We start from the raw sequence: 14,313 nt of genomic DNA on the forward strand, positions 1-14,313 counted from the left end.
AAGCCAACTCACCCTTTTTTTTTTTACATGTACCAAGTAAGAAAGGGCCAGCGACTGAGGATGAGGCTAATTTGCCCCATTCTACTTAATGCCATCATAACTTGATCCACCATCAAAGGGTCCCATTCTTAAAATGATAGATGAAATGTAAATCATTTTCCTAAAAAGACGAATGAACCATCAGGCTGAGCCCCACTATATACAGAACATGACAGTTCCATATCATGTAAGTTCATCTTATTCCCTAAAAAAATTGCTCCAACATATGTACTGAAAAACTGACCTAAGAATCAAAGTGTATGTGTCAAGCGCCAAACTAGTGTGTTAATGGTTTCATAGATGATCTCTTCTCCAAAATACAATTTCATGGTCAGTGGCATGTGAAGGTCAAGTAAGTTTTTTGTCATATTTTTCCTTCAACGCTCCCTTACAAATCAGAGTCGGACGTTGAAATACCATTCCACATGTGTTATATGTGTATTGTGCGCAATTTATACGAAACATAATCGCATGATGAGTTGATATAAGGATCAACGAAGTTCATAAAAATAGTCAATTATAAAGAGAATAAGTTTGAACTACATATCCATGGTCTAAATTTTAATACTTACGTGTTAAATTAAAAACCAAATACAGTAGAGTTAAATGATTTAGTTCTAAAGAGAAGCAAAGAAGAATGAAGTTCTCCCACTATAGTAAATTTAATAGATGTACTTACATTTTTTTAATAAAAAAATTGAAAACATAATAATACATAAACCACCCAAATAAACATTAAGCCCTTTCGAAAAAGAGGACAAAATATCAGGAGAAAATACATTTTATTCAAAATCCCAACGACTTGTTAAAATTACTAGATGAAACAAATCTATTGAAATCATGAATTGAGCCCTTTCTAAAATTGGGTGATTAAATTCATAGTTTACTTTAAGTTAATTACTAATTAAAATTATTTTTCTATTAATAGAGACATTTATGGGGTCTAATTATTTTGTTGAAGTAGCAAGGGAGTTGAGTAGCAAATAATTTTCCAACGGCCACATGATTGTTTGAATTATGGGAGCTTGAAATTTAATATTACTTAAGACAAATTGATTGGCTCACGAACCACTTTTGTCAATACGTGTAAAAGCCTCCTTTGAGAATATACATATCACCTTTCTTAATAAATACTTTACCTACTTAATTTTGTCCTTTTCTTTATTATTATTGCCTTTTTCTTTTTTGTGGGCCACTTGGGTCACACCCAATTTCAATTTAATATTGTAATTATTTCAAAATTGATCTTACTTTGTGGGATTCATTCAAATCAAATCACATCTTAAATTATGGTTTTGAGATTAGGATTGAGATTTGCAAAATTTAATCATTTTTTTTTTCTCAAATTCTCTCATTCCCTTTACTCCATTAGTTTCTTAGTTAGTGTCATCATAGTGATGTAATTATATTGTTTTCGTGTCTATTTTAAAAGAGTTGAGAATGATGAAATTTATTATCTAATAAAAAAGAACAAATTAATATAATTGTTTGGTTAAAAGGGAAGAAGATATTCACATAAGTATTGCCATCTGTCTGATTTTTCTGATTATCTTATTGTTATACACAATCACTATAAATATCTTTTGTCATGACTTGAGGAAGTATTTATATATTTTTTTTAACATCGCTTTCACTTGATTAATTAAATTTGAACTACCTCGAAAAATCATGCAATCTGGATGGAAAACATAGTTCTAGAATTTGAAGTTAGAAACTAATTGTATATTTGAATCAACTCAATTCAATATTATTTATAGAAATTGGTTTAAATATGAACGTTCAATCCCTCCTAAATTGATAGAGTAGTCATTAGTCAAGATTTGATAGAATCGAATCGAATCGAATAGAATAAATCCTCTCACGTCCTTACTTTTCTTCTTGGAATCAAATTTAAAGTTTGATGGCAAGATGAATTTAAATGAAAAATGAAATTGATGACTTTGTGAATAATAATGGGGAATATTAAAACAAATACATTGGAAAGTAGAGGAAATGAATGGGTCCAAATTGAAGGAGGGGAAGATGGGAAAGAAAAATGAAAGAAGAAAGGAATAAATAAATAAAACAAAGAGAAAAAAAAAAAAAGGTGGAAGTGGAAGTAGCTTTCAAATTCATAGAAGAAGAAGAGGCACACCACCCAAGCCAAATCACACCTAAAGAGTGGGACCATTCTACTTTTGCAAATTCTGTGCCTATTTTTTAGGGCTCATTCTTTCCACTTTTGCCCTTTTCTAATCCAAAAGTTCATTCCTTTGCCTTTGCCCCTTACTTTAGTGGGATGAGGGATATACCCTAAAATATTTTTAGGGTTTTCAAGGAATCTACCTTTTCCTTCAAATTCCACCCTTTTTCCTCTTTTCAATTTCACTTCTTTGCCTTTTACATCCCCTCCTCAACCCTCCCCAACACTTTTTTTTTAAGATTAAAACGAAGAGAATTGCAAATATAGCGATTAGACTCAAAGTATCAATACATATAACACAATGTAAAAAATTTGTAGATATAACAACATTTTGATCCAACTTTTGAAGCCTCTCTGTGATAGATTGTTTTGCTGATACGAGTCTATCATTGATATATCTTACTACATTTGTAATTCTTTAAAATGTTACTATATACCTAATTATTAGCCTTGATTTTATTTTTCTTTTACAAGATGTGGGATGGGAGAATTGAGCCTCTAACCTCGAGGTTGATAGTACAAACATTATGTTAGTTGAGCGATGCTTATTTTGATAGTCCTAAAAGTGTCATCCATTACAATTATCCTATAAGTGATTTTGAGCTTGCATTTATATTTAATTTATAACGATATAAAAGGTTTAAATTATACATTTTTAAAGCTTTGAATTGTGCTTTTATCTAGTCATTATTGGTAGACAACATGAAGGAAAAAAAAAATGACATGTTTTGATGGCAATGGTTTTAGTTATAATGGTATAGTTTAACAGAAAGTTGATAACATGAGGACAACTTGTGTTGGCATTTCATTGACATCAAATACTAAATACGAACATAATCTAAACTTCAAGAGTTTGTTTATCATCCTATTGAAGAAAACTTTGAACTTTGTATTTTTTCGTGAAAATTTTGGGAGTGAATAACAAAAGAATATATTTATTTGAATGAAATGAGTATGGGAAAGTAGTAGTCTAACATAATAACATATAAATGTATAAAAACTAGAGAGGTCCATTGAGTTTCTAAATTGGGCCTACATTAACATGGTAAGGAAAGCCCACCCTGACCCCTTGTTAGCCACAACCACAACTAATTTACAAAGTAAGCCCATTGAATTTCACCAAAAAGCCCCATATCACTCATTTTTTTGGGCCTTAAGGATATGGGTATGGAGATCCATGTTGGGTTGGATAAATGAGAGCCCACCAATTCTTAAATAATATCAATTTAGTTTTTGGAAAAAAAAAAAAATTACTTTTGATTCATAAGTTTCAGGTCTAGTTTCAATTTGATTTGTCAAATCGAACGTAGCTTAATTGATATATGAGTATGTGATGTGAGGTTTGTGGTTTGAATCCCCTTACCACAATTATATTCAAGAAAAAAAAAGTATCTATGTATAAGTTTCAAATGTTGAATTTTTAGTCTTTTAAATTTTGAGTTTGATTTCAATTGAATGTTTTAAGATGTTACAACAATTTTCTCTTTTGAGATTCAATTTTTTAACAAATTTAATTCCTATATTTCAAAAATTACACTTTGAACCTCAATATATTCACTAAATACTCATTTTAGTATTTAATGTTAATGTTTATCAATTAATTTTAAAAAATTAAAAGGATAGTAATTAATTAAGTTTCACATTTTTTAAATCAAACTTTGAACAAATTCGGGTATAGTTTGAAACCTTAAAACCAAACACAAACATACCGATTGGTAAAAATTCATAGATTGAACAAGGTCATTTTTTATTTTTATTTTTTTAAAAAAAGAGTCAATTTTGAGTATTTGACTCATAAAATTGTTAAATCACCACACTTTTAACTCTAAGTTTATATTTCATCAAATTGCACCTTGATACGTGACACTATACAAAAATTTAAAGAAAAATGACACTCAGTGATATTATAGTTTTTGACAAAAAACATTCAATGACTAATGGGTTTGTTGTTCAAATTTATTTATTATTTCCACAGAATTCCATTTTCTTGCAATTAATGAATTTGCAATGAGAAACAAAATATTGAACGAGGTAAAATTTGTAATACTAATTTAAGTTTAAATTTCCAGTTTTATAACAACTGAAAATTGAGGTAAAATCGATTATTTTTTCCCTAATAAAAAACTATCGGCGTATTACCATTGGGTCTCAGGTCTCTCGCACCTCGCAGACTTCCGTTGCCACTGCTTCCTTGTTGCCGCTTGCTCGTCGGAGCCCAGATCGTCGTCGCTTGCTGGAGCCAAGCCTTGTTCGAGCTTTCGTAGTCGCAACCTGTCGTTTCTGGGCTCAGCCCGTCGCTCTATTACAGTACGACCACGACCTTCAGAATTAGAGGTGAGTGACCTTGATTTTCGCACTGTTTTTGGACCGAAGTAGTTTATCAATGTTGTTCTTCAGCGTCTGTCACTGATGGTTAAGCCTCTGATTCCCTACGACTGATGATTAACCCATCCCCAGTTTCTGATCAGTGATTATGGACTTATGTGCCCTTCTCGGCTGGGAATAGGTACAAATTTTCTGTTTGACGTGGGTTCATGTAATCTTCGGTCTAATTTCTATTTGATCCATCGTATTAGGCTTGTGATTAATAGTTTAAAAACACCTACCCCAATTATACTTAAAGAAACAAAAAAAGTTTCTATTTGAAATATAAGTTGATTAATTTAATATTTCAATTTGAGTTTTGTTTCAATTTAATATTAAAATGTTACAATTTTATCCTTAAGATTTGAGTTTTGTTTCAATTTAATCCCTATATTTTAAAATCTACACTTTTAATTTCAATTTGGAGTAAATACTCACTTTTCAATATTTAACGTTAATGTCTAATTATTAATTTAAAATTTAAAAGAATCAAAGGGATAACAATTAATTCACTTTCACTTCTTTAAGATTGCTCCATCCTTAAAAACTCAAGGACTAAAAAGACATAGTTTGAAACCTTAAAAATTAAACGTATCAATTGCTAAAAATTCATTGACCAAAAAAGATTAGGGCAAAATGCATTATTGGTCCCTAGAGTTTGAGGTTAGTGTCTATTTGATCTTCGAGGTTTCAAAAGAGGCATTTAATCCCTAAGGTTTGGAAAATGCTTATAAATGGTCACTCAATTAGTTCGACTGTTAGTCGACTAACGGAAAAGTGACGTGGCATATTGAGCTGGCAAATTTTAAATGAGTTGCAATTTTTATTGATTTTATATTTCTTTTAGCTCAGGTAGATCTACCCTTTACATTTATTTTTTACTTTTTTTTCTTTCTCTTTCTCCTTTCTCTCCTCACTTCTCTCTCCCGTCCATATTTTTGAAGCAAAGGTAGTGCCTTTAAATTTTTCCACACAACTTCCTTCTTTCATTTTCCCAAACATATTTAATCGTGGAATTATTGACACCAAGCTTAAAGCTTTGTCCAAAACAAATTTGATTAAAAAAATCCATCCTTTTTGCTCCTCAAATTATAGCTCTAAAACACTCGACTTTCTGGCCCCCTTGTTAAAATAGTTGACGAGGAAGTCAAACAATGAGTCAACAAAGGTTGACCTTGATGTGATCTATGACATGGAGCTCCTCTCCAGACTTTTTCTCTTCCCAAATTTATGTCATCACTATTCCTATCATTGGTCGACACGTGTATTTTTAACAATATTATTCATTTATAAGTGTATATATTACACCTCTGTGTTGGATGGATAACACAACAGAAAATACAAAATAATTTATTAGAGCATTTTCAGCTTTCTTTATTTTTCTTCTCCTTTTTTGCTCTCAATATAAATCTCAATCCAGTATTAGAGCCTATGGCATCTCAACCATCGATCTTATTCTTGGGGTTGATGCCCTAAAGTCTCATGTCCTGTAGTTTGTAAACAGTTTGTACGAACGCTTGTGTTGTATAATATATGATATTTACTTCACATCTTGATTTTGCTCAGTTGTATGTTTTCTTTGATTTACCATAAACCAATAAACATAAAATCCCCGGTTATCTGTATGTAACTTAAGCATGTATGTGGTGACATACAAGTGGATCATGTCTTGAGTGATAACCAAAATGGTCTATAGTATGTGGATATAGAAGGGAAACCTTATCCTAGTAACGCTATGGATGCGACCCGCTTTGTGGAATGCTCACAAGTGTTGTGACTTGTCACAGATGGTCTGATCCCAATCATTCTGTAGGGAACATGCGAGCGGGGGCGTCCTATACAAAAAGTTTGTATGAGACCTGACCATGAAGTGTTAACGTCTCGTTATGTAACACCGTTCATGGCAGAGACTTTACTTTATTAGAATGACCATACATAACATGACCTCAATCTTGAATGAGTTGGGAACTCCTACCATCGAGGGCAGTTCTTTGATTTGTATGGGTGTGAGTGGTCAGGTCGTCGATTCAAACCTACCATTTTGGGGATTCGTCTGATTTGGGAGTTGGGAACTCAGCTACAAGTGGAATTCACTCTTTCCCCGAAGCAGGGGCAAGTAGATAGATAGCTCTCTTAAGGACTTATTTCAGGGCTTAAACGATGTGGCGCCACACACTTTCTCTTGGCCCGAGAGATGTTCACACATAGTTGGATTTGTGTTGTATTATTCATTAGAGGAATCAGTGGTACTTAAGGAGTGAGATGTAACTACATGGGCAAACCGATAAATTGGCCCAGCTGTAGTTACGAGCATTTGTGAAAGGTCATCGTACTCGTGATTGGTTATATCCGATGGACACAGAGAATATATCTGTGGTAAGAAGAGTTCAGTTGTTGGTCTTTAGTGGAATGCCTGGCAGTTACGGATGGTGGATCTCATTGCTAAAGAGTTTAGTCAGCTATTCACATACTGTTAAAGCTTCGAGCCACAGGTCCATAAGGTCCCTAGGTAGCTTGGATAAAGTCGAGAATCAGTTTTTGGGTCAGTTTGAAATGTTCAAATTGACAAGAGGGAGTTCGATTATATATAATATAATTGAATTGGTTAATTATATATGATATTATTGGCTAAATGTATGAGATACATTATTTTGGAGGAAATTAGATATAAATATGATTTATATCAAGTGGAGGAGAAATTACTATAGTAAATATATGATATCAAACTATAGGGTAAGAATATAATATGATTATATTTATTTATTAATTAAATTGATTAATTATGTGATAATTGGTCGAAATTTTATCCTCGATCGTGCGTAAGTGGGAAACTCAGTATTTGGTTATTGTAACCTAAGAATAAAATGAAAATTTGTTCATTTTGCAAGGGTTCGTAAAAAAATTCGCAATCGGTGTGAAAACGTCTTGATTGCTTAGTTGAGAGCCTATACGATAGAGCTTCATCGCTTAAACGAGAGTAAATATGCGATAGTAAATTTGATTCCCTTGTGGTGGGGAAAACAAATAAGTTGGATGGTATTTTGATCATGTATATTTCCTATGCGACGGAGTTCGAATAAAAAGTTGATGAAATCGAGAATTCCCATGAGGTCACCTAACATAGGATTGCTCCAAGCTAAGCACACTTAACTTTGGAGTTCTTATGATTCAGCCACCGAAAAGGAAGGTGCACCTTGTTGGTATAGGTAGTAAGTTTCAATTATTTTAAGCCTTTTTTAACCATACTTTCATGTCCTTAGGATTCCTCTCATTCAGATGTGATATCAGTTCATTCATGTACCTCCTGAACTCGGGTCGTTACAATAAAAGTGTTACAGATTTCGATGAAACTCCGGAGATGGGTGTGCGGGTCCTCGCCACGCCTTCCACCAAACTGTCCGGTTGTCTAAATCATCTGTAATATAACGGATTCATCTCAAACCTCGATCCGTGCAAAGCTGGCCAGATGATTCCTAGGGAGAAATCATAGAGGTTAGGCGACACATAGTCCTGATTGGGTCTATTGCGGTCATTTTTCAGGAGAATTGAGTTTGCCATGATGTTGTTCGCATTTGCGACTCTTTCTTCCGGATGCTCCGTCATTCTGAGATTTCTCTTTTGTTGTTGTCGACTGTTGTCTCTCTGTCTTCTTCGGAACGTTCTTTAGATCTCTAGGTCGTAGTTGGGCTCAGAAACGCGTCCTTTGCTCATGCGACACCTGCTTCTTCCCTTACCAAAGGAATGGTAGTGCACAAAGTCAGAAGCTGCAAAGAAAATCAAAAGGTTTACTGTTGGTGCAATATGTACTGTCGTAGTCCTTGGCAACGATGCCAAAAACTTGATGCGTTGTAAATGGTGATGCGATTATGGTATGAGTTGCGGTGATGTGTTATGCATTGCACGTATAAGTTTTCCTAATAAGACCCAAGTATATGCCTCACTAGGTTTCTTGGTAAGTACAGGGTCGAACACAGGGACTACTGAGTAAATATGCGATAGTAAATTTGATTCCCTTGCGGTGGTGAAAACAAATAAGTTGGATGGTGTTTTGATTAAGTATATTTCCTATGCGACGGAGTTCGAATAAAGAATTGCTGAAATCGAGAATTACAATAAGTATGCGATGAACAGGTTGAGAAGGGGTTTAGCTAACACTTCCTAAGATTGCGTTCATGTTATGCGATCATGCTACACACAAACAACAACATGTCATCTCTCAATGCAAATGCCATAATTTCTATTTCTAGGACGCATGCGATGTATACAAAAATGTCGAGAGGACTTATGTCTAAGCCTCTATTCTTGTCTATGCGATGATGAATGATGCACACATACACAAGGTGACCGCATACTATCATATCCTATTTCTAGGGTGCATGCAATACGTTAATAGCAATAGAACTTATGTCTAAGTTTCTATCTCTTACTTATGCGGTTCTAATCTGACTCTCTCAAGCCTAGATTCTAATTTGACTCTCTCAAGTCTATATTCTATGTTTAGACTATTCTCTCAAGTATCTCTAAAAGGTGAATGACGCATACATAAGACAAGATGATCGCATAAAGTGTAAATCTTAGGTCATGCTAGCTAAGTACTTCTCAACTCATTCATAAATTTAGCTACTCATGCGAAGTATGGAGAGATTGAACATAAGTTGAAATGAGAATTCTATTTTCTATAAATAAAGTGTTGAATACAAAATAACAATGGAATGAAGGGGTAAGAAGCCTGGTAGCAATGTCTTGCTTCCCGTGGCTTTTTACACTTTCTTTTTCACTCCAACTCTGTCCAGCTGAATGTTCTTGCTTTTGCAAGTGTTGGCTCTCTCTCCCTTTGTAACGCTTCTCAGCAGTCTCTTGAGTTGTCCGAGAATGATCTCTCTGAAGGAAATCGACACTCGAGATTTTCGTGAGCAGCAGAAGTAAGACCTATTCCAAATACAATCATGAATGAACAATACATTTACAGTCGACTTTAATACTAATGGTTATGAAAATATACAGAGAAATTATGGCATGAACATCAAATGTACAAAAGGAACTTTATGCACATATGCAGAAACTTCTCCACGCTTCGATGTGCGATCTGATCGAACAACCGCAATAACAAACACTCTATCTACACGACCGCACCGCATGAACACAACACGAATTCTTCGCAGTCGTTCTCAACGATCTCCTTGGTCACGAACTCCTCCGCAACAACGAATGGCCTTCGCAGCACCATGAATGGCCTCCGAAAAACCTCGATGGTGTTAAGTTGAGTTTGACACCACCAACAAGACGACTTGGTATTCTCGGTTTGAGAATCCAGAGGGTAGGCTCTGTTCGGACTTGTTGTGAGGCAGACGAATGGAGGAAAGAACGATCGCGTACACGACTGGGCAAGTGGGAGAAGTTGGAGACCTATCGTATAGGTTGATGACCAATCATTTAGATAAAATTATGCGATCGTCTAGCAAAGACTATGCGATCGTTTAACTCTATCGTTTAGCTTGGTCGATTCTACACGATCGTTTACCTTGGGCTAGCAATCGTCTAGCAAAGCTATGCGATCGTTGAGTAAATACTGCACGATCGTTTAGCTAGCACCTGCACGATCGTTTACCTAGCCCAGCCACCGTTTATTAAATCTGTATTTACTTGACGACTTCCATGAGTTTCTTTTCGCCGGAGAGAAAACTCAAATTCTTTTTCAATCTTTTGTTAAAAACTCTTTTCAAAATAGGAAACCGATTTCCTCACAGTTACCATGATCAATAACCACCCACTATATTTGGTTATTTAAAAGAAAATGTATTAATTATCTAATAATCAATATTATTATAAAGATAAATGATAACCAACTTATCATACTATATTTATAACCTATAGTTTTAATATTTCATCTCATGAAACATATAAACCAAAGTTCTTTTTTTGTTCCATGGTACTTAATGTAAATCTCATTTACATCAATCCTCCACTAGATGTTTCTCATACATCCTACCGATTATATCATATATAATCAAAATACCTCTTGTCAATTTGAACATTTCAAATCAACACCAAAAACTGATCCTTTGACATGAATCCAAGCTACCAAGTTGACCTTATGGACTTATAGATCTGAAGCTCCAACGGTACATGAATAACTGACTAAACTCTTTAGTCACGGGATCTACCATTCATTAACTGCCAAGCACTCCACTAAAGACCGACAACTGAACTCTCCTCACTACAGATATATTATGTGTCCATCTTAACCAATGAGTAGTGCGACAACCCTTCACAGATCATTCAGTTTTTTAAAGTCTACCAGGGTTTTGGGCCAATAACGTTATGGCCCCTGTATTTTTACATCTGCTCCTTTAAATACCACTGATCCCTTCTAATGAACATAAATCATAGTCCTACTATTGATAGAGTCTTCTCTTCCAAAGAGAGTTGTGGCCACTATGTTTCAAGCCCCGAAAATCAGTCCTTAAGGGAGCAATCTTTCTACTTATGCCTGCTTCGGGAAAGGAGTGAATTTTATATTTTGGATTGATTCCCAGCTCCCAGATCAAACAAGTCCCTAAAAGTAGGCATGTTGAGTTAGCAATCTTGGCACTCTCACCCATACTAATCAAAGGACACCATCAAAGGCAAGAGTTCACAAAACACTCAGGATTGAGGTCGTGTCACCTATGGTCGTTTAGGTGAGATGCAAGTCTCTAGTATCAAGACGTTATATACAGAGTCTAGTCATCTCGTGGTCCAGTCTTATACAAACTCTTTGTATAGGACACCCCCGCTCCACGTTTTCATATGAATGGTCAGGATCAACCATCTGTAGTAGTTTACAACACTTGCAAACCTCTACAAAGTGGGTCATATCCATAGTGTCACCAGGATCAGGTATCTCACCTTAGTCCTTATACTACAGACCGATTAGGTTATCACTTAAGGCATGATCCACTTGTATATCATATATACATGCTTAAGTTCACATAGATAACCAATGAAATGCCAAAATAGTTTTTTATTGGATATGAGTAAATGCTAAATAGTTTTGTTTATTGGATATGAAAAACTCCAGAATTAAATAACACTTATTTTATTCAATTAATAAATGTGCATCTTTACAAAGCAACGAGACTCGAGAGAATTAAGACACTAATCCCAACAGTTTCAGAATTAGACACTTATCCTAATGACTCGGGAGACTAATGTTACAATACAAAATAAAAATGTACAATATACAATAAACTGGGCATACCCAGTATCATCTCTCACTTACCCTAGACAAGATGCCACATGTCCTACAGACTCAGACTCTCCAAGTGCACCTCGAACACTTTAGCCATGAGAGCCTTTTGTAAAGGGATCAACAATCTTGTGCTCTGATGCTATCTGCTCGACTATCACATCATCACGACGCACAATCTCCCTAATCAGGTGATATTTCTGTTTTATGTGCTTACCTCAATGATGACTCCGATCTCCTTCGAATTTGCCACAGCCTTGCTGTTATCACAATAAAGAGTGATAGGCAAATTCATATTTGGAACAACTTCCAAATCCGTAAGAAACTTCCTCAGCCAAACAGCCTCTTTAGCTGTTTCACAAGCCGCTACGTATTCGACTTCCATAGTGGAGTCCGCGATGCATCCTTTCTTGATGCTTCGCCAAACTACAGCCCCTCCATTCAGAGTAAACACTGACCCTGATGTTGATTTGCGAGAATTTCGATCGGTCTGAAAGTCAGAGTCCGTGTATCCTGTAAGGATCAAATCCTTATCTCTATACACAAGCATGTAGTCCCTCGTTCTTCGAAGATACTTGAGGATAGTCTTGACCGCCGTCCAGTGATCAAATCCTGGATTAGACTGATACCGACTGACAATCCCTACTGCATAGCAAATGTCGGGTCTGGTACACAACATTGCATACATCAAGCTTCATGTAGCAGAAGCATAGGGAATCCGTCTCATCTCCTCAACCTCTTGAGGTGTCTTAGGGCATTGATCCTTAGACAGAATGATTCCATGCCTGAAAGATAACAAACCCCTTTTGGAATCCTGCATCCTATGCCTAATCAACAGTTGATCAATGTATGATGCCTAAGACAGGGCTAACCATTTGTTCTTGCGATCTCAAATGATCTGGATCTCGAGATCATACTGTGCCTCACCCAAATCTTTCATTTGAAACTGGGCAGCTAGCCAACTCTTAATGTCAGTCAGATATCCTACATTATTCCCAATGAGTAGGATATCATCCACATACAGTAACAGGAAAGCTACTGAGTTGTTGACGATATTCTTGTAAACACAAGGCTCATCAACGTTCTGATCAAAGCCAAACGACTTGACAGCAGTGTCAAATCTAATGTTCCAAGATCGAGATGCTTGTTTCAGTCCATAAATGAACCTATTAAGCTTGCAAACTCTTTGCTCTTGATCTGGAACTACGAACCCCTATGGTTGAATCATATAGATGGTCTCCTTAAGATTACCATTCAGAAAGGCAGTCTTGACGTCCATTTGCCATATTTCATAATCATAAAATGTGGCTTAGAAGTCCACTTTTCACCAACTTCTCAATCCTATTGAGGTTGATGTGACCTAACCTTAGATGCCAAAGATGGGCGTTTTCTTTTGGAGAGACCTTTAGTCTTTTAGCTATTGTTGCCGTACTGAATATTTCAGTGTTAAACAAGGCTTTTATGACTAACGACCTTAGTACATATAAGTTATTTTCCATTGAACTAGAATTAATCTTCATTCCATTCTTGAAAATAAACACTTTATTCTATGAAAAAGAGAAGGTATAGCCTTGTTCAACGAAAAAGAAACCGAGATTAAGTTCCTCTTAATATGAGGAACTACAAAAACATTATCCAGTAACAGATAACGTTTCTTGTCAACAAATAACTTCAGCCTGCCTACAGCAACAGCTGAAACAACCTCACCATTACCGACTCGAAGAGTCATCTCTCCCTGTGGCAATGTTTGTCAGGAACTAAATCCTTGGTAAGAGGAACTGACATGATTGGTAGCACCTGAATCTAGGATCAAGGTAGAACCATCATTCTCTACCAGACCAATAAATCATATTTACTGTCTTGTCTCTTATTTTGGAGAGTAGTGAGATAGAGGTCGTTTGCCATGAAATTCGTTTCACATGATTCTTTCCACTGTAATAAATCGGTCATTTTTAAAAGCTTTAAATGGAAATACTAACGAATTGTTGAAAAGAAAAACACATTGACCTACATTAGGTTTTAAGAAAATACCCGTTGTAAAATAAAGTAACATCCAATAAGGTTTTAACAAAACTAATATGAACCCTGTGTGACATCTAGTTTCGCAATGACGCTTCAAAGGGTTAGGACAAAAGCCGCCAAAGGGAGATTAGTTATCCTTCCTCTGAATTGAGATGATCTCAACCAGTCATTAATACCAGAACAACTCTTACTCCTATAAAGACTAGCCATCATTGATTTGGCCAAGAGATCATTAACTTACTTAACAATTTCCTGTAATTATGACCCGCCATTTTAAGCCTTAGAGGTCTGTCCCAAAAGGCCAATCCGAAGGGAAAAAATCCGATTGGGACAAAATCTAAAGCGACCCTATCCATTTCTGGAGTTCACCTTGATATTGACCAACTGCACAAAACCCATCCGAAGGAGGCCGTATCGAAGGCGACACGAGGGCGTACAGAATAATCTCACAGTGTGAACCAATGACAGAGACCATAGG

At 35.5% G+C, this 14,313-nt stretch overlaps 1 protein-coding gene across 1 annotated transcript in view; it reads left to right on the forward strand.

Annotated features, from left to right (window-relative positions):
• The first annotated feature begins 4,158 nt into the window (after positions 1-4,158).
• The window catches only part of LOC120071951, a 33,814-nt gene continuing 23,659 nt past the window's right edge, over positions 4,159-14,313 (forward strand). Inside the window, exons 1-3 of the mRNA XM_039024385.1 lie at positions 4,159-4,162; positions 4,314-4,555; positions 4,679-4,727. Of these exons, the coding sequence (XP_038880313.1) occupies positions 4,159-4,162; positions 4,314-4,555; positions 4,679-4,727 (295 nt within the window). The remainder of the gene's footprint in view (positions 4,163-4,313; positions 4,556-4,678; positions 4,728-14,313) is intronic.

The sequence above is a fragment of the Benincasa hispida genome, chromosome 2 (assembly GCF_009727055.1).
Source record: "Benincasa hispida cultivar B227 chromosome 2, ASM972705v1, whole genome shotgun sequence".
In the NCBI taxonomy this organism is placed as follows: domain Eukaryota; kingdom Viridiplantae; phylum Streptophyta; class Magnoliopsida; order Cucurbitales; family Cucurbitaceae; genus Benincasa; species Benincasa hispida.